The 25,812-nt window shown below is 39.8% G+C and overlaps 1 protein-coding gene across 1 annotated transcript in view; it reads left to right on the top strand.

Annotated features, from left to right (window-relative positions):
* Gyc32E (Guanylyl cyclase at 32E) overlaps nt 1-25,812 on the top strand; it is a 533,171-nt gene that overhangs the window by 328,955 nt on the left and 178,404 nt on the right. Inside the window, exon 6 of the mRNA XM_067149664.2 lies at nt 8,822-8,974. Coding sequence (XP_067005765.2) covers nt 8,822-8,974 — 153 coding nt within the window. The remainder of the gene's footprint in view (nt 1-8,821; nt 8,975-25,812) is intronic.

Genomic DNA, 25,812 nt, shown 5'->3' with positions numbered 1-25,812 from the left:
CTAAACAGTGACTACAGACCTATAAATATACTGTCAATAGTAACCAATGGACTCGAACACATTGTGCATAATCAAATCACCAACTATCTCAACGACCACGACATATTAGACCCACACCAGTCAGGTTTCCGACGCAATCACAGTACATGTACTGCCTTACTAAGCGTGACTGACGATATAAGACAGGCTATTGACGAGCAAAAACTGACTATCCTAGAATTATTGGACTTCAGCAAAGCATTTGACTCTGTAGACCATGAGTTGCTCCCATCCAAACTTTATCACCTAGGGTTCTCCTACAGTACTCTGAGATGGTTGGGAGCTTATTTACACGAACGTCAACAACGTGTCACCAATCAAGGTGCATTTTCTTCGTGGCAATATCTAAAAAGAGGTGTCCCACAAGGGTCAACCCTTGCTCCTTTGCTATTTTCTGTCTATATCAACGACCTAGCTAATCAGCTGACACATTGTAAACGTCACATCTATGCTGACGACGTACAATTGTACATCCATGCAAAACCAACAGACATTTTGACAGCAATCGAGAAAATTAACATGGATCTAGAGGCCATAAGTAAATGGTCTTACCAGCATGGACTTATTTTGAACCCAAAAAAGTCCCAAACTATAGTAATTGCCCACCCAAGACTTATTTCCGACAATTTCCGCATGTCCATCCCGGACGTACAACTTCAAAATCAAGTTTTGCCCTTTTGCAAGAGCGTAAAATATCTCGGAGTAACCATTGACCAGCACCTCTCGTGGACGGATCAGATAATATCTGTGAGTAGACGAGTTTTTGCTACGTTGTCCACATTAAACAATTTCAAATTTACTTTTCCGTTCAGATTAAAGAAGAAACTAGTTGATACCCTCGTTCTTCCAATATTCGATTATTGTGACGTAGTTTACAAAGATCTGAAAACCGAGCTTCGAGATAAACTACAACGTGCACAGAATGCCTGTGTAAGATTTATATGTAATCTGAAATTTTCAGATCATGTTACCCAGTCTTACGTCGACCTCGGATGGCTACGCCTTGAAGACAGACGCAAGCTGCATACCCTGACTTCATTGCACCGAATCCTTACCTTACAATCCCCATCTTACCTGTATGAACGATTTCATAGCCTTTCTGAACACCATGATAAAAGCACCAGAGCGCTGAGCTCGACACTGCTCGCTATTCCTAAGCATAAATCCTCAACCTACAACAATTCCTTCACTGTTGTGGCCAGCCGTGAATGGAACTTCCTTCCGCAGGAGGTCAGAGGGATATCAAACCACGGAAGATTTAAAAGTATGTGTTCAAAATATCTCTATGAAACGAGCTCGTAGTGCGACAGTTTTCTTCTTCTTCTTGTAATGGTCATTCTTCTTCTTTTTCTTCTTCTTCTTCTCCCCATGGTCCTTCTTCTTCCTCTTCTTCTTATTATCATTATTGATTATTATTATTATTATTATTATTATTATTATTATTATTATTATTATTATTATTATTCAGTAGTGTTAGAAAGTACTCAGCTGTGGTTTTCCTGCATAGTTATCCTTATCCCTATCCCCATTTTGCAATGTTTTTCACCCACAGTAAACACATGAAAACTGAACATTCGTCAATGTGATATACTTCTGGAATTGGACAAATTAATTGTAAATATTAGTAGGTTTATCTATATTATTATTATTATTATTATTATTGAAATTGTAATTCGTTCTTTGTTGTATGTTAATTTCTTCGCAGGAAGCAAAATGTTAATTTATATTGTGTATTATAATAGTTATTTTTATGTACAGCAGGATAGCATAGTACCGTAGTAATTTGTTTCAGTCTCTTTTTTCATGTATTCAGTATGTTATATATTTTTTATGTTAATTATGTATTTCACTGGTTAAGTGTAAGACAGGGACACGTGTCCCTAACTTTGCCAGTTAAAATAAATCATGTCTATCTACTGTATCTATAATTAAGACTCTGATGGCAATTTCAAAGAAAACTTCATATTTTATTTAAGGTTTAAGCTGGTTTAAGCTGAAGTAGCAGATCATTGATGGCAGATACGATCTTAGTGTCTTCATTATGTTGGCCTATCTCTATTGAAGATTTAGGAAGTTTCGTCTATGGTATCCCTTGTCGACTTACAATCATATGATTGAATTTTATGAAGTGATGTGACTTAAATTCAACCTGTTAACAAACAGTAGAAGCTATTTAAGAAAATTTTACCTATTTCTTAGGAAATATCTTGAATATATCTAGTCATGATTGGTAATATTTTTTATATTATGATAGGTAGCCATTGAAAGCTACAGGTTTAAATAATAATTTAATTGCATACATCAAAAAGAATGAAATATTTTCTCTTTAAAGTAACATTCTTGGTAGTCCTTAAGAATTTCATAATCCCAAAGAATTTTATTATCCTAAACAATTTTATTTTATTTTAATGTATAATTTCTATACTTTCAAGCACGATAATTGATTTGTTTATTTTCTTAATGTCATCATAAAGATTTTTTACTTTTATCTTTCAATGAGAGGCATAGGAGACATGAATTCTAATTTATGCGAGGTCAGGATAATTTTCGTTTAGAAATTTCAATACGAATAGATTTTATGGAGAGGAAATATTTGTTTTCTATTCACGAAGTCAAGACCTTGGAAGACGATAGAATACTTTAATGATTGCGAACTAAAAGGGAAAAATCAAGAAGGCGAATATGAAACATTACTTTCAAAGAAATATTGTAAATAGTAACACATTGGCAAAAATGGATTTAACTTATCTGAAGCATACTGAATAAAAATTAGTACTTAGGATTCTAATTCAGTATTATCATTTATAGATTATAGGAATGATTTAAGGTAATCTCGTATTCGGTAAAGAGTTTTTTTTTGCTAGGGGCTTTACGTCGCACCGACACAGATATGTCTTATGGCGACGATGGGATAGGAAAGGCCTAGGAGTTGGAAGGAAGCGGCCGTGGCCTTAATTAAGGTACAGCCCCAGCATTTGCCTGGTGTGAAAATGGGAAACCACGGAAAACCATTTTCAGGGCTGCCGATAGTGGGATTCGAACCTACTATCTCCCGGATGCAAGCTCACAACCGCGCGCCTCTACGCGCACGGCCAACTCGCCCGGTCGGTAAAGAGTAAATGAGTTTACAGTTAATACTCTATGGCATAATGGTCCATTAAATTTATATATCGCGAATCAGGGAGAGATGAAGAGTAATTCTCAGTCGAAGTCACGTAAAAAAATCTTGTATAACATAATCCCTGAGATGTTCTCCGATGTTAGCTGCGGATTTTCTTGAACGCCAAGGTGGCCTTAGCAGAAGAGACTTAGGAAACCCAATAGCTACGTAATGGTGCAAGAAAAATAGATGCCCAGTGTGGTTGCAAATGTAAGTGTTGGCACAAGAAAAATTGGTGGCCCAACGTGGCGCAAATAGAGAGAAAGACACCGGAGCCAGGAAAGAAGAAAGTCGCCAATAACGGTCGACATGGAAGATTAAAATATCGACATCCATCACTCCAACTAGGGAAGAGGTTGGTTGAATCACAGTACAACATGAACAATGCCTGGACGGAAGAGTGGGCTGCTTCAAACCCTGACCAGCTAGAGTTGATATCTGACCCTTGTAGGAAACTTGCTGGGTTCAAGTTGCCAAGAACAATCTGGGCTTCATTGAGCAGAGTTCGGACCGGTCTTGGAAGATGCAACTTCTGGCTCCACAAATGGGGAAGAATTTCCAGCCCTCGCTGCTACTGCGGTGATGTGGCTCAGACAGTCCACCATGTTGTAATGATGTGCCAACTTCGGAGCTTCCAGGTAGGATATCACGAACTTCATGCAGCAAGTGAACAGGCTAAATTCTCTGGACATTAAATTTTAAGTTATAATTCCATCCACAGATCCTTTGTCCGATTGTTGTTCTATCTACCATAAGTGTATATAGTTTTAAGTGTATAATATATATATATTGCACCCATAAGCGAATTTGCCTAAATTAATTTACAATCAAATTGAATATTTCGCATATGAGATACCACAGTGAGGCTGTGAAACTAGCAGTCACAAAGGAACTTTCTGGCGCCAGCCTGACGGCAAATAGAATCCATGAAACTCTTCTCTAAGCACGACCCACTTGTAAACCATCCTTAGGGTTCCTTCCAATAAATTTTATGACACCGCATAGGAGCGGCGACTTGCTGGTCGTTCTCACGAGAAAAGCACGCGTTGAAGCCTGACCTACTTGGCTAGGACAATAGAAGACAACGACAATAACCGCCAATCCTTGGGAGGAAGCGGAGGCACCCACGCCACGAAGGGCGCGAAAGTCTCAGCCAATCAGAAAATTCTAAATTTGAATGAACTGTCATACCGGGAAATCCACAGTCAGTATTTCGGCATTTGAAGCCCGGCGTGGTAGTGAAAAACAGTGTCCTGACTTCTTTATAATATTTGGTGAATTATCAGTGCGAATCTGTGGTAAATTAGTGCCTAATTAATAAAATTCAACTTCACACGGAGGAGTAATAGGATCCAGAAGAAGGAGCTGTCATGGCAGGATGAGGCCATCCACCGGAAGAAAATAACACCAGTGACGCGCGCCGTCGTGTGGATTATCCTGTGATCATTTCCCGCGGCGCAATATCACATGTGAGTCGGACAAAATTTAGGAAGTTTTGCATATGAATTTTGAAAACCATAACCTACGGATGTACGAGAAAGCGCTCCCGAGGACTAGATCATTACGCCACATCCCTTCCACGGAACTATTTTCCAGGTGGTGGGAGGAATCTTTACAAAAACCAGCGACCAGAGGGTCGAAGTCTCAGTGTTCTTGAATTCTCAGTCATTCCAAGTTCTCAGTCGTTCTCAGTTCTCAGTTATTGTCTTGAGTACTTTCAGTGTTACTTCAGTATTCTCAGTGAATTTACGTTTTGACAGAGTGACAGAGTGTGTCAGCTAAGTTTTTTTAGTCAGCTTTATTTTGGCTGGTAAGAAAGCGATTAGACACTTGTAGGCATTTTAGAAAGCCTTGTATTATTTACTTGGGAGAATAGCATTTCAGAGAAATGAACATTTTCACAGACTTTTACTGTAAATGCAGGGAGAGTAGGCAAGAGCTACACTTTCAACTTGAATGAACTCACATTACTAGTCGAGGGAAACAAGTCCATGTTTTCAGCATATTTACATAAAGACATTTCTAACCAGCGGGGAGTGTTACATGTGAGATCAGTATAAAATTTTCTCCACAACATAAACTGTATTTTAGCTTGTTTCTACCGTTCAGTAAACTGTTGGCAAGCGAGATATTTACGGGCAGAAACTAGTAAAGACAGACAGGAAGGAGATTGACTTTTTCAATGAAGGCCGCAATAGTAAACCTTGAGGAAACAGTTATGTCCCAGTGGGGTTAATGTTCTGTAAGCTGTAGTGTAAACAGAGCTGAGGGATCGGCGAGCAGGCCAGCAGGATTTCCAGGTAGATAGCGAGGTGACCATCCATCTACACAACAGGCAGGAGTCTGCAGTGGCATCTTCTAACTTTCACTGGAGTGAGAGAAGTGCGAGTGTGTTATGCTAATATAATCGTGTGTCACGGCATGGCAAGAATGTGTCAAATTTGCGTGTGTAAAAATCTGGAATACAACATCAGCTTGAAGATGGAATTCTAATTTCCACCATGACCGGGACCGCAGGGTGAACCAACCTGCCTCCACCATCACAGGTATGAGCATCATTAAATAATGTAAATAAATATGTAGGACCGTGGCAAAATCGATGATCAATGTAATTTAGAGTACTAGGTAGGGTTGTAAATAATTCACAGTTTTATAATACTGCTAATAATAATAATAATAATAATAATAATAATAATAATAATAATAATAATATAATAATAATAATAATAATAATAATAATGTTTATGTTGCACTTTCAGATAGGCTTATTTTGTGCACTTTGTTTAAGTAGATGTTTGTTTGCGTGTATTTATGGTTGATTTCTGTAGTATGTCATTTTGACAGTTAGGAAGCTATGATATTTGATCTACGAGTGTAATGCCGTTTTATTATTATTTTCAGCATGTTATTAGATCGTAGTTTTTTTTCTTTAAGTCACTTTTGTTGGAGTTTTGATGTTGTAGACGCCGTCGCGATGTGTTCAATGTTTATTTTTGCTGTTTTGCGCATTTCAGCTTGTTTTATGTTGGGGAATCATCCTTCAGATGACCGGTTTTGATTGTACCTACCCCGCGTGTTTTGCGACGAGTGTGGTAGACGCGAGTATTTATTTCGGTGTAGGTGCGGTTACACATGTTTCAACATCTGTGTTTTGAGAGGCAATCTCGTCATTTTTTTTTATATATGGAAATTGTGAGCGCCATTGATGAGTCAGCTCTGTGATTTTTGTGATGTGTTAACAGTGAATGATCGAGAGATCGAGCTAGATGATTAATATCCCTGATGATCTACGTTGATGATGGAAATATGATATTTGGACAATGTCTTGAATTGTCGTGAGAAGCCGTAAAGTGCACGACAGATATTTTTTTTTGCCCGCCGGATACGAGCGAGGCTGTATTGTGAGAATAATGAATAATAATGACGTCGCGAATTAATGAGTTAATAAGAAGTGTGGAATGAAGAATTTAACCACGGGTGTTAAATGTGGTACGACATGGGTTACGATACTACAGGCAGGAGCCTGTATTTGTTTAAATAATTCCAGGGAAAGTGAATGCTCGGCAAGAAATGCTAGCCAGTGTACAATGTGAACAGAGCGACGAGTCAATGTGTTTTGAATAATTATGTAGAGTCACGAAAGACGTGAAGCAACAGTAATTTGTCCATCAAGGTTAAATAATATCATGTCCAGACATATATCGTCTGAAATTTGAGATTGCCGTCAAATTCGCAATATTTCATTTTGCTACTCGCAGCGGGGTATATTTTTCTGGAGACTCCGATTTGATTTTGCGCATTCTATCTTTATTAATTTCCAGTAGACCGCGATGGTGGGATCCAGTTTGCTTCTTTGTTTTTCTTTCTGAGTGCACCTTTACCGTTTATTTGGTAGGACGTAAGCGTATGTGAATTATTTATATTTGATTTGTTGTAAATAAATAGGTAGATAGGTTAGTTTTTTATTTCTATATTTTCTTTATCGGAGCATTGTTTCTCCGTTAATTAAGGTAATGAGGTAAATAAGATTTCAGATGTTAGGTTTGTGGGTCATCGACTATGTCACGGTCGAAACAATAGTAGTGGTATGCTCATACCAGGCATTTAAGTAATTACCAAACTTTCTTTTAAAATCCACTACATTTTTATTTTGAAATGAAGCGATCTTTAAATAAACCAATTGTATAAAACTGCCGCAATGAATGGTAAATAAGATGGCATCTGCCTCCATCTAGTGGTGATACCACAAATATGAATTAATAATGAAACGCAGTCAGCGGCAAAATTCAATAGAAATTTCGATGTACAAGGATCGCTATCATTCGATAATGTTAACATCAGGCACTTGGCCTAATTTTGGTTTATTTTTAAGCAGTCCAGTCTATCACAGACATAAAGGTGAAGTTTAAAATTTAGATGAGTGGTTGGATACACTCAGAGTGATGTTTCAATAATTTATTTGTTTAATCATGAGGTTTTGAATAAGACAATGGTTATGTCGGAAAGGAAGTGTGATGTTCATGGCTTTTCTGTTTTCTTCGAATTATTTCCTTATGTGATACACTTGCTTAGTGCAGTCCATGATTTAAATTTGGGTATTTTACCATATGACCTACATGTAATGAACATTGGATAACTCCTACGAGTCAGTGGTTTGATGACATAACAAATTTAATTTACTTTTGTGAGTCAAATATTTTAAATTTTTTTGAGAGATTTTTCTCCGTAATGTAATTCTGTATTTCAAGAAGGTGGTCTTGCTGACCAGAGTTTTAAATTGAGTCATGTTACTAACTTGAATTTTTGTGAGATAGTTTCTCCGTAAATAATTTTGTATTTCAAGAAGGTGGTCTTTCTGACCCGAGTTTTAAACTGAGTCATTTTATTAACTTGAAGACAGTGTCAAGATAGTATGGAATACTTAATTAAGGTGTTTGACCTTCAGTCAGTTTATTTAGGCAGTTTATGATTGTTTTATAAGGCAGTCCTTACTCTTTAATATTTTATTAGTCTCATTTATTTCATTTTGTTTTCATTTTCACTAGTTCAGTTTACGTTTTTTTTTAGCATTTTGCTTTTTATTGAATAAATTAGTCTTTTATTTAAATTTTAATTCAGTCTTGGGTACCGTCATTTTAGTTAGTTTACCCCCTCTTTTCATTTCCTCACTCCTTGATCAGCGGGTGGCCTCTCCGGGGATAACGGACGGGCACGACCGAGAAAGAAGAGTCTACATGCAGCGGTGAGTATTGTTTACATGTCATTTATTACAGGAGCAGCCGGCGCACAGAAGAAAGAAGAGATCACCGCAGTTCTTGCCTTGAAAAGGGCACAATATATATATATATAGTTACTCTGTACCCTCTATACGCCATACGAAATAAATGAAATAAACTATTTTGAATTCAGGAAAGCTTGGCATCATTCATTTTTCACATTGTGTCTGAATGTTTATAACTGCTAATGTAAAGATTCCAAACCGTTCAGCAGAAAGGAATTGTTCAGCCTTTCCAACGATGCTAACAACACTTGGTCCATCTTCCTCTGATTACTGAGTGCACATAGCACAGTTTTGGAAAGTGGATACTGCATAAGATAAATTTAGCCCTGGTCGTGTTGCAGGTCCCCATAGATGCTGCGCACCTGTATGACGCCGTCATGATCTATGCTCGAGCGCTGACCGAGGTCTTCCAGAACGGAGAAGATCCACGCAATGGCTCGGCAATCCTCCAGAAGATACGCAACCGCTCGTACCACTCCGTACAGGGTTATGATGTGAGTACCTCATCATCTATCGTCTCTATTTCATGCAACACCTATCGTGCCTTAAGGTGCAGAATATTTTTTCTTTATATCCAATGTATAATACACATGTGATGTTCCTTGATGTAAATATCATTGACCCATGGGTCACCTTTCTTCCTCGTAGCAACACAAGTTGAAGGCGAGGTGATATTCTTTAAATAATTTATTGACAGTCAGTTTGGCAGATTGATACAATATTTCCTAACTGATAATTTCTGAAACTTTAGTACTCTTCCTGGCATTCATTCATTTGGCAGTGTTCTGGTTATTCATCTCAGGCCTTTTCAAACTCAACAGCACTTGGTCCATCTTGCTCTGAATGCCACTGAAATAGTTATGTGGGGAAGGATGAGAAGCTTACTTCTGAATAGGATGTACAGAGTCAGAGTACACAAAACTTGTGAATGAAGAAACAGTAGAGTGACTTGAGTTATTGTATCATAGGTTACAATTTTCATAATGATCCATACTGAAAGATAATTACGTTTCAAGTAGAGAAAAGAAAGGGTTCCATCTATTCAGTACAATTGTATCATGTCAGGACTCAGACATACTAGCTGATGTACCCGTGCTTCGCTACGGGATTGGATTCTCAGAGAGTCTGACCTTGTGGTTTTCCTAACTGAAGTCAACACAGTAGTATAATTGGATGGTTCGGCGGCCTCCTCCTCCTCCGGCTCTCGGGAGAGGCCTCCTCCTCCACCTCAGCCAGTGGCCTCCCAGTGGCCACCTCCACCTCCACCTCAGCCAGTGGCCTCCCAGTGGCCTCCTCCACCTCAGCCAGAGGCCTCTTCCAGTGCTGCCAACTTAACCTAACTAGCGCGAGATAAACAAAGCCACGTGCTTTTTGACAGACAACAACGCACCGCTAACCTCAGTACTGCCATCTTGACGGGCCTAAACCTCAGTAGTGCCAACTTAACCTCACAAGCGCGAGGTAAACAAAGCCACGTGCTTTTTGACAGCCACGTGCTTTTTGACAGATTTGTAAACAAAGCCACGTGCTTTTTGACAGACAACAACGCATCGCTAACCTCAGTACTGCCATCTTGACGGGAATAAACCTCGGTGGTACCAACTTAACCTAACTAGCTCGAGATAAACAAAGCCACGTGCTTTTTGATAGCCACGTGCTTTTTGACAGCTGTCATCCGCCATCTTTAAACTACAGAGCGCTGTGCTGCCCTCTTTCGTCACCTGTCATCGGCAGTGCTGCCATCTTGGCGGGCCTAAACCTTAGTGCTACCAACTTAACCTCACTAGCTCGAGATAAACAAATCCACGTGCTTTTTGACAGCCACGTGCTTTTTTGACAGCTGTCATCCGCCATCTTTGAGCACAGTGCTGCCCTCTTTAGCTACTTACCTTTGAAATGTGGTGGCGGATAATTTGAAAAATGCTTTTTGACAGCAGCCATATTGCATCGTGCTGCCCTCTTTAGCTAGATACCTGTGGTAGCAGACAATTCCACGTGACAGCAGCCATCTTTGAGCACCGTGCTGCCCTCTATGTGGTGGCGGCAAATTGAAAAATTCCACGTGCTCTTGTTTGGAAACAAACTCACGTGCTTTTTTGACAGCTACCATCCACCATCTTTAATCAACAGAGCACAGTGCTGTACTCTTTAGCTAGATACCTTTGAAATGTGGTGGCGGCAATTTGAAAAATTCTATGTGCTCTTGTTGGGAAACAAAGCTACGTGCTTTTTTTGGACAGCTGTCATCCGCCATCTTTAATCAATAGAGCACTGTGCTGCGGGCAATTTCGTTAGCTGTCATCCGCCATCTTTAATCCAGAGAGAACAGTGCTGCCCTCTATGTGGTGGCGGCAAATTGAAAAATTCCACGTGCTCTTGTTTGAAAACATACTCACGTGCTTTTTTGACAGCTGTCATCCGCCATCTTTAATCCAGAGAGAACAGTGCTGCCCTCTATGTGGTTGCGGCAAATTGAAAAATTCCACGTGCTCTTGTTTGAAAACATACTCACGTGCTTTTTTGACAGCTGTCATCCGCCATCTTTAATCCAGAGAGAACAGTGCTGCCCTCTATGTGGTGGCGGCAAATTGAAAAATTCCACGTGCTCTTGTTTGAAAACATACTCACGTGCTTTTTTGACAGCTGTCATCCGCCATCTTTAATCCAGAGAGAACAGTGCTGCACTCTATGTGGTGGCGGTAAATTCCATGTGCTTTACAAACCTATGTGCTTTTCTGACAGCTGTCATCCGCCATCTTTAATCTAGAGAGAACAGTGCTGCACTCTATGTGGTGGCGGCAAATTCCACGTGCTTTACAAACCTATGCGCTTTTCTGTCATCCACCATCTTTAATCTAGAGAGAACAGTGCTGCACTCTATGCGGTGGCGGCAAATTCTACGTGCTTTACAAACCTATGCGCTTTTCTGTCATCCACCATCTTTAATCTAGAGAGAACAGTGCTGCACTCTATGCGGTGGCGGCAAATTCTACGTGCTTTACAAACCTATGCGCTTTTCTGTCATCCACCATCTTTAATCTAGAGAGAACAGTGCTGCACTCTATGTGGTGGCGGCAAATTCTACGTGCTCTTATTTGGAAACAAATTCTACTCGCTCTTCAGCTGTCATCTACCATCTTTAATCAAGAGAGCACCGTGCTGCCCTCTTTGTGGTGGCGGATAATTTGAAAAAATTCTTTTCGACAAGCAGCCATCTTTAATCCAGAGAGAACAGTGCTGCCCTCTTTAGCTACTTACCTTTGAGGCGGTTAATTTGAAAAGTTCTAGCTGCCATCTTTAATGAAAAGGGCATCGTGGTGCTATCTTGCGGGTAATATTTTACGTCACAGCTGTCATCCACCATCTTGCATTGCTAACCTTAGTGCTGCCCTCTTTAGCTACTTACCTTTGACAAGCTGTCACCCGCCATATTGCATCGCAAACCTCAGTGCTGCACTCTATGTGGTGGCGGATAACTTGAAAAAATCTTTTTGACAAGCAGCCATCTTTAATCAACAGAGCACCGTGCTGCCATCTTTAGCTACCACCATCTTACATCGCTTACCTCGCTGCTGCACTCTATGTGATGGCGGTTAATTCGAACAAGTTTAATCACGCATCGGGTAAGCTAGAGTAAGCACGTGCTGCAGTGATGACATCATCATACATGTTTAGACTTGTCCGTTTTCTTAAGAGTAAGTCGATGTAAAGGAATGTGGTAGCGGTAAATTCGAACGAGTTTAAACATGCATCGGGAAAGCTAGAGTAAGCAAGTGCTGTTGTGATGACGTCATTGTGCATGTTTAGACCTGATCGTTTTTCTTAAGAGTAAGTCGGTGTAAAGCAATGCAATAAGTACAACATTTTTTGAATGCGATCAAATATTTATTTACAAATGTACTACAACAGTGTTCGTTTTTGCTGCTGACAAGGTTGGTGTGCTTCTTAACAACGTATGCTTCCGAAATGCCTCCTGCAACATTCAAATTAAACAAAGCATTTAGAAATATATTATACTAAGTATGTTATGCTTTACAGAGAAGATCATGTACTTCTTACCTTGCTGTTATTCCTTTTCGGAATCATCATCATCATCATGAACTACTAGAGAAAGTTCATTCATACACTGTGTACAGTGTTCAATCCTCGGATTTGGTCCATCCCAATCATCATCACCATTTTCTCCTCGATGCTTGTAATGTCGCTCACAAGTTCTGCATAAAGCTACTTCGATTGACATCTTACTGTGTAGAGGAAGGATGTCCCAAAAATTATGTACGTAAGAGGCAGCGTACGTATATAAAAATCCTGGTGGTAAGTATTGAATAAGATGTTTCGGCATCGATGATCTACGTTTATAGAACATCTTAATAGCCTCACTCACTCGTGAAACATAAATAAGATGTTGCGTATGAGCATGCAAACAGCATGCACATTTACAGTTTTGTTCCATAGCGTACGATGTCGAAGCACACACTAATGAAAATGATAAAGATCTATTCTTATTTATAGTCTCGTAACAATATTCGTTAGCGGATGGTAAGTAACATCACTCATATGAATAATAAGACAATAGGCTGCTGTGTTAGCAGGAATGTTTTCAGATGTTTCAAATTCTAAACGAATATCAACTGGAGATTCTTTTATAGATTCTTCATGATAAGAGCAGTCTATAACTACAATCGGTGCTTTATTTTTAAATTCTTGAGGTGTAAATAGCGGACGATCTTCTTTCTGATAATACGATGATTGAAATTTACAAAACATGTCATAGAGCATCCCAAACTTATTTTTCTCAAAGTTAATGTCGATGTTTTCGTAGGGATACGTAATTCCATTGAGATATAGTCTAACGTGTCTTAATTTGCAGTGATCAAACAGTGAGCTATCTTTTTCGTGATTGAATTTACGATTAGTTTGAAATCCAAAAATAATGTACAAGGGCTTCTCAGTAAAACGTGATGTTTTAACTGCCCAGCTATGCTTGTTTGTAGGTGGTAACACAGGATATTCATGCAGCTCCCAACTTCTAAAACGTATAGGTAATGGTGTATCATTTTCTACAATCTTGAGCAATCGAAGTTTTTCACGATCAGATAAGGTTACATGTGGGATCCGCCACAGTATACGATGCAGTGTTATTTTCGATTCTACAGGTGTTTCTACTGCTTTAAGAGAATTGTAATCACTTCGATCACGGATTAGAATAAGCTCTTGTTTTACGTTGATTATAATACGTGTAAAGTCTTCTGCGAATCCAAAAATATGTTTCAGTGATAACATACCCGTAAAAGTTCCATCCTCATTAATCATCCAGTTGTTAGTAGATTTTGGACACCATCCAGCCATCCGCAAAAGATTACTTTCTTCATCACAGAAAGAAGGGTAGAGTTTCATTGCGCTTGTAATACCAACATTCTTCGTTCGATCTATTTCAACATTATTTACTTCATATCGCGCTTCAGAAAAGAGAAAAGCTAGAGCATGGTTGTTTAGTTGTGAAGTGCTTGGTCCACTTCCATCAGACTTTTCTAATCGTCCTTCAATATAGAGGTAGCTTTCGTGTGGTAAGGTGTAAACATCTTGTTGATTAATAATAAAATGAATTTCATCATTGTTATTTAATCCAAACGTAAAAGGTTGATAAGAATGAAGCTCACTTCGTACTACACCTTCACGACTTTCTACTGTATTCGTAATGTCTAGCATTTCTTCCATTCTGTTGTAGTAGTGTATATCCTAAATCTTGGAGTATCTGCTTATGGGTATCTGTTAACTCGATGAGTCTCAGCACACATGTAGTATGCCTTCGGAATGTACACCGTGTTTTATAGATGGTTTTCATACTGGTTTAAGATATAGTTTGTAAGCTACGTACGCGTGCTGATCTAAATGAATAAGCTGATTATGTTTATTTACAAGTCTAAGAGTAATGTTGCTAATGTGTTTTACAGACACAGGATGATAAAGAACTACTGCTGGTTTCTCACAAATAGTATATCCACGTTCCTCTGTAACAATAAAGTCGTGCAGGACGTGCGAAGGTTGTAGATTACTATTCAAGTCTGTAATAATATTACAAGTAATGTTCACATTATAATCATCGAAGAGTTTTATAGGTTGATCAGACTCGTAACGTACGTTCGGTAGGAGCTCCCTCGATGAAAATCCAAGCAGTGGTCCAATCGAATCAGGTTGTGATTTGAAGTCAATCTTAAATGATGATTCAATAACACATTTGTGCGTAATGTTGCTTATAGTGATTGAGAACTTGTAATTATGATTACTAAAACTATCTTCCCCAAACTGATCAATTAACGTACTTTCAATATAGTCGTGAATATCATCTACTGTATAACTACCTGAGGGTAGTGTTAGCACATACTCATCGTAATAGAACTTGTTTAAACCATCACGTACATTATAGATTTTATTGTAGCTTTCAAACGATACTAGTCCAAGACTATGCGGCTGATAACCAAGTTCGATTGGTGGATTAAAATAGACGGTTGTTTCAGGTCCTTCTCCACGTACAGCAAACGTTCTTTCACTGTTCGTCATCACGCATACACTAATGCACTTTCTCTACTGTCTGGGTTTGATATAAGAACATAAGACATAATCGTCCGCACATGCGTGTATTAAAGTTTTGCACACGGTTTTTATTGTAAACAATGTCTGAACTGCTTCCGAAATAACGTATGAGCTCAAAAGGAGGAGGTAAATCTCCATAGCTATCAAAATACCATACTTTAGATTTACGTTTTACATAAGCAACGTAATGAGTTCCAGGTCCACGACTGTCGTCCAAGTTAATTACGGCACTTTCACGTTCACGTGGACGTGCTGGTAGTTGATCACGCATATACACTCCTCGAAAATAATGAATTCCTAGTTGTTTAGCAAACGTAAAAACTTCATCATGCGTTAGAGCTCGATATGGCAGTGCATTCAGTAGACGTCTTTTGGAGAAATGTAGATACCAAGCCCTTTCTTGTATGGCGCTAGCTTCATGTTCACACCTTTGCCTCGTAACGCAATTGCCTCCATCGTCTTGTTATGACGTTCACTCTCTTTCAACTGTTGTTTCGCTTCTTCTACAGCTTTGACAGTTCTCGCTACAGCACTAGCACCATATAGCAATGACCCTAAAGCTGCTAAGCCAGCAAACAGCGCAGGAAGAAATCCTCCTCGTTTTGGTACAGGAATAATTCGCGCACGTTTACTAAATATTGCTCTGCACTTTGGAGAAATTCTCGCTCTTGCTGCGCGTAACGCCTTAGTAATAGCTACACGAGGATTGTATTCCCCTCGAATAGCTTTTTGCGCAGCCTTTATAACATCTTTCCATCCAACAGTTTTTACTTTCTTCTTCTTCTTCATGTCGTTTGGATATCGTTGTTTCACCACGCTGGACACGACTTTACTAGTCAAGAGCAAATCATAAACTAACCGTTGCCTCTTGTTTCGTTTAATATATATATTACTATTACGTACTTTATGATTCAGTTATCATGAAGATTATAAAGCAGCAAGACACGCTACCTGTTACCGACATTGTACCACATCTCTTACCTAGTTCTAGTACAACTACAAGAAAACGTCATGGAACGTTGTTTCCTTTTACTGTGCGATGTATTATATCAGGTCCGTCAGGATGCGGTAAAACAAATCTTTTACTCACACTTATTACTTCTGTAAATGGTATACGCTTCGAGAATATTTACGTTTACGCAAAGTCACTCTATCAGCCGCTATATACTATTCTACAAACTGTAATGCACGATCTAGTTAAAGATGGAATAAGATATTTTAAATTTAATTCACATGAGCAAGTACCATCACCAGACGATGTGCTTCCTAATTCTCTAATGATCTTTGATGATGTCGCAACAGAACAGCAAAACGTTATTCGTGCATTCTTTAGTATGGGTCGACATAAATATGTTGATTGCATCTATTTGTGCCAAACCTATTCTCGTGTGCCCAAGCAGTTGATACGCGACAACGCAAATGTTATTGTGCTTTTTCGGCAAGATGAGCGCAACATGCGACATGTGTATAACGATCATGTTAACACTGATATGACATTCGATGACTTTAAACGTATGTGTGCTAAATGTTGGTCATTACACCGTTACAGCTTTTTAGTTATTGATAAAGAAAGTGATGTACAGCATGGACGATATCGCATGGGTTTCGATCATTTTATATGCATTAACACAGAATTACAGTAACTACTTGATTAAAAACCACCATCATGTTAACATCTAGCAAGGAGATCACAAAACATATCATCCAAGCTCGAAACAATATTCGCCGGAAATTTAAAGAGCTTAAACGTATTCAAGCAGACACGGATTTATTTTTAAAAACACAACTAAGTACACCACTCAAAGAAATTTTTAATTCTACTTCATTACCGCAGTCTACTTCAAGTTTTGCTTCTATGCAAACATCATATCATAAAGAGAAGCATGAAGAAGAAAAGCATGAAGAAGATACGGAAGAGAAGAAGCAGGATGTAGATCAAGAAGAGGAAGATAAGGAAGAAGAAGAAGAAGAACTTAATGATGCATCACCATCTAAGCGTGTTGAGTTTTTAACTACAGATGTTATTGCAGAAACACCTACTACATCGACGCAAAATCTACCATCTTTGTCTGAGGTTATGATTACACCAGAATATCGCAATCAGTTTAGAACTTTTATTCAAGATACCTATGGATCTCTCTTTGCACCTTATATAGAAAAACTTTTTACAGGACAAACTGACACTACCTATGGTATTCGCTACGAAGATGACTGTTTCCGGATAGGAAATTCAAATGTTAAGATTAATAGCAACAAACTCATTGTAAAAGGTGTTACCTATAAACCTACGAAAGGACTCTTAGAACTTCTTTTCTCACGAATACCTGACAAGGATATAATTTTACAAGATGATCTTAAAAAGTATAAAGCAATACTTTTTGCTACAGATGCAACACGACGTAATTACAAGAGAACAGAAGCTGTAAATGCGAATAAGAGTTACAAGTATCGTGAGTTTATTTCTAAGCTGTTTCCGACTGCACGTAGTCTAGACGTTATCTACAAGCCTTTGTTGCCGTATGTGGATGTAAGATACTGGAATGACCCAAACTTACTCGTTGAACGATTACAACTTTTAAGAGCATCGCAAGAGGCTGGTCACACGGGTCACGGATCAGAAATTCTAGAAATAGAAAGAGAACTACGTTATGCCGGTATTATTTTGTAATGGCTCGTCAAGAGAAGATCTCACCTGTAAAGGTAAACATCGCACATGAGTTACATAAACCAGCACGTCGCACCTACTGTCGCAGACGCGTTATTACACGAGGAAAAGATGATCTCTGGCAAGCAGACTTAGTAGAAATGATTCCATATGCTTCTAGTAATAAGGGTTATAAGTATCTACTTACTGTTATCGATGTGTACTCAAAGTTTGCTTTTGCACAACCCGTGCGTTCTAAAACAGCAGCTCAAGTTAAAGAAGCATTTAAACATATTGTTGAAGAATCGAAACGCTGCCCAAGGCTTCTTCAAACTGATCAAGGTAAAGAGATTTACAACAAGGATTTTTCTTCTTACCTCAAGTTACTTGGCATTCAACACTACTCTACGTTCAGTAATCTCAAGGCAAGTGTTGTAGAACGCTTTAATCGTACACTCAAAACAATGATGTGGCGAGAATTTACAGCGCAAGGTTCATATCGTTGGATTGATCTGCTACCTAGACTTTTATCTACCTACAACGATACACCTCATCGCACTATCGGAACAAAGCCACGTCTTGTTACAAAGAATACACCTCGTCTAGATGCTATTCATCTTGTAATCAAAACAGCTGATCCACGTCGTCATCGCTTTAAAGAAGGTGATTTCGTTCGCATCAGCAAACACAAGTCTATCTTTGCAAAAGGATACACACCTAACTGGAGCACTGAAATTTTTCAAATCAGAAGTGTTAAGCTTACTAATCCAGTTACGTATTTACTTCGCGATCTCAGAGGACAGCCTATTGAAGGAGGATTCTACATCGAAGAACTGCAGAAAACAAAATATCCTGATCACTATTTAGTTGAACGTGTTATTCGACGTCGTGGTAATAAACTGTATGTTAAATGGCTTGGTTTTAATAACAGCTTTAATTCATGGATTAATAAAGAGGATATACTTTAAATCTTATGTGTGTTTTCTTTTAATCCTCTACGTTTCCTTTCTTCTAAGTCACTAGGACATGCTGTAGGATTAAACAACACCTGTAATATGTTTTGACAATTCATATTTATTTTAGACTATATACATTCATTTTTATCCTTTGTTCATGTTACGGTCTTTGTCACTCAGTTTTTCGTTTTATTGCACCAACAACGACAAGTGCTGCTATATTCTTCTGAGCAGCTAAAGCACTAGGTAATAACACATACACACACACACACAGCATAACTTTACGAAGCAGATTTTAACAGCTACACTCTATGCAGGCAGCATGTAACTACGTATCAGGCGAACGTGTTCTAGGGCCGCAGGGGAGATGAAGCACGAAGAAAAGAAGATCAATCACTCTATTGATGAGTCCACGCCCAACATGCTTCCTCATCTTTCTCCCAGCACGTTTCTTCACCTTTTCCTTGTTTACTCTCTCCACAGCCATGATAAGTGTTTATAAGCGAAGACAACTCGTTAGTTTTAGGTCCGTGATACAGTTTAATTAGTTGACATGTACGGCACTGTCTCACAGAAGGTCTTCTAGCTAAACTCACGTGTTCATGATGTAAACTACACGTTTGAAGCTCTGACAAAACAGGATCTTGAGTCCACTCACGAGGCACCTTATCCCAAATCTTCTTTACAGCATTCGCAGCTACATTGACCAAAAATGCCTTTGGTAATGCATTTAACTCTTCTTCAGTAAAAGTGTTTAGTTTCTTTTTGCATGCATAAAACTTTACGATCGCCTTTTCAACTGCGTTACACTTAGTATCTGTTAGAAATGACATGATGTCTTTACTCTACAAATGTTTCTTTTACACTAAGGTTATTTCGACACTGCACTTTACATATGTTGTTCACTTCCCGACATGCACTGCGACACAACCAATCAAAGAGCATACCTACATGTTGTAAAGACTGTTTAGTTGTTTCTCTACTATGCTCTTTCGGAAGAGTTTTAAATGATGGGCACCCCAATTCATGCATGTCGATAACTTCACATGATGATGGTAGAAAATCACGCAACCATTCTTTCTTTTCACAACCCTTTAAAAGAACAAGATCTGCTCTTGACAAATGTGCATTCATCATTAAAGGTAGAAAACGATAAGGTATTCCTTTTTCTTCCCACTTCAAACCTAAATTGTTTTCAATCCACTGAGTCTGCTTTTTATCTTCATCTGTTTGCAAACAGTAAGGGAACGGTGGACTAAATACTAAACTAACAAGTTTTGGAGCCCACAACACACTGCAATCTAACACAGCCACCTCTTTAAACACAAATTTGTTTCCATTTACTTTAAAGCCTTGCACATCAACTATTAATGTTTTCGTCATGTTTGCACTCCACACTCTATCACTGTTTCCCGAAGACTAAAGCTTTTAGTCAACGAACGGGTTTAAACATGCATGATAACGTCATCACTGCAGCACGTGCTTACTCTAGCTTACCCGATGCGTGATTAAACTTGTTCGAATTAACCGCCATCACATAGAGTGCAGCAGCGAGGTAAGCGATGTAAGATGGTGGTAGCTAAAGATGGCAGCACGGTGCTCTGTTGATTAAAGATGGCTGCTTGTCAAAAAGATTTTTTCAAGTTATCCGCCACCACATAGAGTGCAGCACTGAGGTTTGCGATGCAATATGGCGGGTGACAGCTTGTCAAAGGTAAGTAGCTAAAGAGGGCAGCACTAAGGTTAGCAATGCAAGATGGTGGATGACAGCTGTGACGTAAAATATTACCCGCAAGATAGCACCACGATGCCCTTTTCATTAAAGATGGCAGCTAGAATTTTTCAAATTAACCGCCTCAAAGGTAAGTAGCTAAAGAGGGCAGCACTGTTCTCTCTGGATTAAAGATGGCTGCTTGTCGAAAAGAATTTTTTCAAATTATCCGCCACCACAAAGAGGGCAGCACGGTGCTCTCTTGATTAAAGATGGTAGATGACAGCTGAAGAGCGAGTAGAATTTGTTTCCAAATAAGAGCACGTAGAATTTGCCGCCACCACATAGAGTGCAGCACTGTTCTCTCTAGATTAAAGATGGTGGATGACAGAAAAGCGCATAGGTTTGTAAAGCACGTAGAATTTGCCGCCACCGCATAGAGTGCAGCACTGTTCTCTCTAGATTAAAGATGGTGGATGACAGAAAAGCGCATAGGTTTGTAAAGCACGTAGAATTTGCCGCCACCGCATAGAGTGCAGCACTGTTCTCTCTAGATTAAAGATGGTGGATGACAGAAAAGCGCATAGGTTTGTAAAGCACGTGGAATTTGCCGCCACCACATAGAGTGCAGCACTGTTCTCTCTAGATTAAAGATGGCGGATGACAGCTGTCAGAAAAGCACATAGGTTTGTAAAGCACATGGAATTTACCGCCACCACATAGAGTGCAGCACTGTTCTCTCTGGATTAAAGATGGCGGATGACAGCTGTCAAAAAAGCACGTGAGTATGTTTTCAAACAAGAGCACGTGGAATTTTTCAATTTGCCGCCACCACATAGAGGGCAGCACTGTTCTCTCTGGATTAAAGATGGCGGATGACAGCTGTCAAAAAAGCACGTGAGTATGTTTTCAAACAAGAGCACGTGGAATTTTTCAATTTGCCGCAACCACATAGAGGGCAGCACTGTTCTCTCTGGATTAAAGATGGCGGATGACAGCTGTCAAAAAAGCACGTGAGTATGTTTTCAAACAAGAGCACGTGGAATTTTTCAATTTGCCGCCACCACATAGAGGGCAGCACTGTTCTCTCTGGATTAAAGATGGCGGATGACAGCTAACGAAATTGCCCGCAGCACAGTGCTCTATTGATTAAAGATGGCGGATGACAGCTGTCAAAAAAAGCACGTAGCTTTGTTTCCCAACAAGAGCACATAGAATTTTTCAAATTGCCGCCACCACATTTCAAAGGTATCTAGCTAAAGAGTACAGCACTGTGCTCTGTTGATTAAAGATGGTGGATGGTAGCTGTCAAAAAAGCACGTGAGTTTGTTTCCAAACAAGAGCACGTGGAATTTTTCAATTTGCCGCCACCACATAGAGGGCAGCACGGTGCTCAAAGATGGCTGCTGTCACGTGGAATTGTCTGCTACCACAGGTATCTAGCTAAAGAGGGCAGCACGATGCAATATGGCTGCTGTCAAAAAGCATTTTTCAAATTATCCGCCACCACATTTCAAAGGTAAGTAGCTAAAGAGGGCAGCACTGTGCTCAAAGATGGCGGATGACAGCTGTCAAAAAAGCACGTGGATTTGTTTATCTCGAGCTAGTGAGGTTAAGTTGGTAGCACTAAGGTTTAGGCCCGCCAAGATGGCAGCACTGCCGATGACAGGTGACGAAAGAGGGCAGCACAGCGCTCTGTAGTTTAAAGATGGCGGATGACAGCTGTCAAAAAGCACGTGGCTATCAAAAAGCACGTGGCTTTGTTTATCTCGAGCTAGTTAGGTTAAGTTGGTACCACCGAGGTTTATTCCCGTCAAGATGGCAGTACTGAGGTTAGCGATGCGTTGTTGTCTGTCAAAAAGCACGTGGCTTTGTTTACAAATCTGTCAAAAAGCACGTGGCTGTCAAAAAGCACGTGGCTTTGTTTACCTCGCGCTTGTGAGGTTAAGTTGGCACTACTGAGGTTTAGGCCCGTCAAGATGGCAGTACTGAGGTTAGCGGTGCGTTGTTGTCTGTCATAAAGCACGTGGCTTTGTTTATCTCGCGCTAGTTAGGTTAAGTTGGCAGCACTGGAAGAGGCCTCTGGCTGAGGTGGAGGAGGCCACTGGGAGGCCACTGGCTGAGGTGGAGGTGGAGGTGGCCACTGGGAGGCCACTGGCTGAGGTGGAGGAGGAGGCCTCTCCCGAGAGCCGGAGGAGGAGGAGGCCGCCGAACCATCCAATTATACTACTCAACACAAAGGTCAGTAGGAAAGTAGCGATTAAAAGCAATGATAAAATACTCGATCAAATGAAAAACCGTACATTTTCTCACTTTTATCGAACAGCACTACGGTGCCGATCTAACAGTCCAAAGTTCCAGAACTGGAATGACCAGGCCGCAGACAGTCGCGAACACTCCTCTGCCATTATTCTGTTAAATACGCACACTGTTCATTCCAATAAGTGCCTCAGAGTAGGGACTGAATAGCTCGAATGCTATGATGAATGAACCAGTGTGTTACGTACCAGTAGTAGCAAAAAATGTATGAACCAGAGGAATGGCATGCTAAAGAAGAAAGGCATCTAACTCTTCATCTACTTCCCGCCAATATTCAGACAGGCTGTTACACTCCGTACGAGCGGGCGAGTTGGCCGAGTGGTTAGGGGCGCGCAGCTGTGAGCTTACATCCGGGAGATAATTGATTCGAACCCCACTGTCGGCAGCCCTGGAGATGGTATTCCATGGTTTCCCATTTTCACATCAGGCAAATGCTGGGCTATATCCTAATTAAGGCCAAGGCCACTTCCTTCACACTCCTAGCCCTTTCCTATCCCATCGTCGCCGAAGACCTATCAGTGTCGGTGCGACGTAAGGCAGATTTTAAAAAAATACTCGGTACGCAGCAGTAATCCTGTCTGTCGTAAATGAGTGGTAACAGAAGACACGAAGCACATCACTAACAATGATCAATGTAATGCTATTGTTGATCAATTTTATGAGCTTTCTGTATTGTAGGCTTTCACATTTCGTTTTCTTTCGACTCTGTGATATTAAGGCGTCTTATAAAATTATTTTTAGCGTAGACTGTAGTTCCATATTCTCCGACTTCCCATACCGATTTTAATTAAATTCTATTTACCCATTTTCTCCTGACTCGGCTCTGATATGGACTTGGTAACAAAAATTCAAATTCATGAATATCTCTGTGATCATAGTCGATACGGTAACAATGTTGTCATGTTTTACTTCATAAGAACACTGAAATGTCATAGGGTTACTGATTTATTCTTACAAAGAATCATCCTCTGCTACAACAGCATCAAACATCACCATGACTACTATACTATTACTTTCATGGAGTACATATTAAGTAGATAGCAAGAGTATGTTAACGTCCATGGAGGCTCAAACTCCTTAGCTGTGTAGCGAACAGGTACGGTCAATTAGATAATTCTCCACACTCCCCACCTTGAGCCGTATCACGGTTGCTCAACTCCAATGGATATACCAGTTGAATGGGTCTTCGAAACACTCTCCCCTCTTTGTCAGTCAACTCACAGGACCTGATCTTCCCATCTCGTCCCATGATGAGTTTGGAGATTCTAGCTAGCTTCCAAATTTGCCTTGGTAGTTTATCGTCACTTAGCAGCGCCAGATCTCCTTGTTGAAGAAGTGGACGATTCTGGTTCCGTTACTGAACTTCATGGAAACGATTTAGATCCAATAGATACTCGTTCCTCCACTGCTTCCAAAATGTGTTCAGTGCAGACTGTTTTTCTATCCACATCTGATTCATTTCTTCCTTTGTTTTGTTACTATCTTCAACATTGGTCTTTCTGTCTGGTAGCCTTGTTGTGTTATTACCAATAAGAAAATGTGCTCGTGTCAGCGTACGATGCTGAGGATCGTTTTCCACATACGTCAAGGGTCTACTGTTGATTGTTGCTTCAATTCCGACGAGAACTGTGTAAATTTCTTCATCATCGAACCGCCTGCTTCCTAAGGCTTTCTTCAAACAGCTTTTCACTGTCTGTACCATTCTCTCCCAGAATCCTCCCCACCAAGCCGCGCGTTCGACTATATATTGCCAATGAATATTTTTACCATTCAAAAAATGCACAATGTCTTCTGTTTTCAGATTTTCCCATAATGTGTTAAGTTCTCTTTCAGCTTTCTTAAATGTTCGTGCGTTATCGGACCAAATTGTTCGACATTAACCTTTCGTCCAATAAATCGCTGTAAGGCATGAATGAATTTCTCCGTACTCATATCTGTCACAAGCTCCAAGTGTACAGCGCGCGTGACAGCGCATGTGAACAATGCAATGTATCTTTTCTGTAATATGCCTCCATTCTTGGTGTATAACGGACCTGCGAAGTCCACACCAGTGGTCTCAAATGGTCTGCTAGGAGTTACGCGTTCTGCCGGAAGAGGGGGTTCAACTTCCGAAGCTGCCTTTGCTTTCAGTTTTTTGCACGGTAAGCACTGTCTAATGATTTTCTTGATGATCTGTCGTCCTCGAAGTATCCAAAAGTCTGTCCTTAAAATACTCAACAAAATTCGAGTCCCTACATGAAATTGGGTTTTATGTTCTTCTTCTACTAACAGTTTTGTGAAATGGTGGTCACCATTTAAAATAATGGGATGTTGCTCGTTTTCATCTAAACTGGCAAATTGTAAACGTCCACCAACTCTAAGAATGCCATGTTTGATGAATGGAGAAAAGTTTCTAATTTTGGACTGCTTGGGTAGTTCTGACCTTTTCTGTAGTGCTTCTATTTCTTCTTGGAACGATTCTCTCTGTGAATGTTTAATCCAAAACAGCTTTGCAGTTTGAATTTCGTCTAATTGGAGTGGGCCTAACGTTTTTTCTTGACAGCGTGTATTTCGTGTAAATCGCCAAATCCATGCTGTAATCCTGAGAACTTTGGTTAATCTGCTATATCTTGTAATGTCGAAAATCGCTTCTGTCTGTTTAGCTGCGGTAGCATGGGAAACTGTTTTCTTTTGTTCTGTTCCTGTTTTATCAAGTTCTGTTTGTGATATTTCAACTGATTTCGGCCAATACTCTTCTGGTTTTATAAGCCAGTGGTTCCACTTCTGAACTAAATCATGTGGCAAAAGCTCATCCCAGTCGAGGTTTCTCAGCCAAGTTTCTTGGAAAATAATCTTTCCTGTAATTGTTGCTGGTGATAGGAGGCCTAATGGATCGTAAATTCTTGCTGCAGTCTTCAGGACAACTCTTTTAGTACATGGCATGAGTGCTGCTGTACTTACGGTATTCTCGACCGAGAAGTAGAATTCATCTGTATCCGTATCAGTTGGAATGCCTAAAATAGATGTATTTTGGCGGACCACTTCTTTCGTTTCTCGCCACATCTGGTTCATTGTTATTGAGTTTGATAACCATTTGGAAAGTGGAATGCTGATCTCATTGAAACAATT

Source organism: Anabrus simplex, chromosome 6 (assembly GCF_040414725.1).
Source record: "Anabrus simplex isolate iqAnaSimp1 chromosome 6, ASM4041472v1, whole genome shotgun sequence".
Classification (NCBI taxonomy): domain Eukaryota; kingdom Metazoa; phylum Arthropoda; class Insecta; order Orthoptera; family Tettigoniidae; genus Anabrus; species Anabrus simplex.
This window is presented reverse-complemented; position numbering and strand designations above follow the sequence as displayed.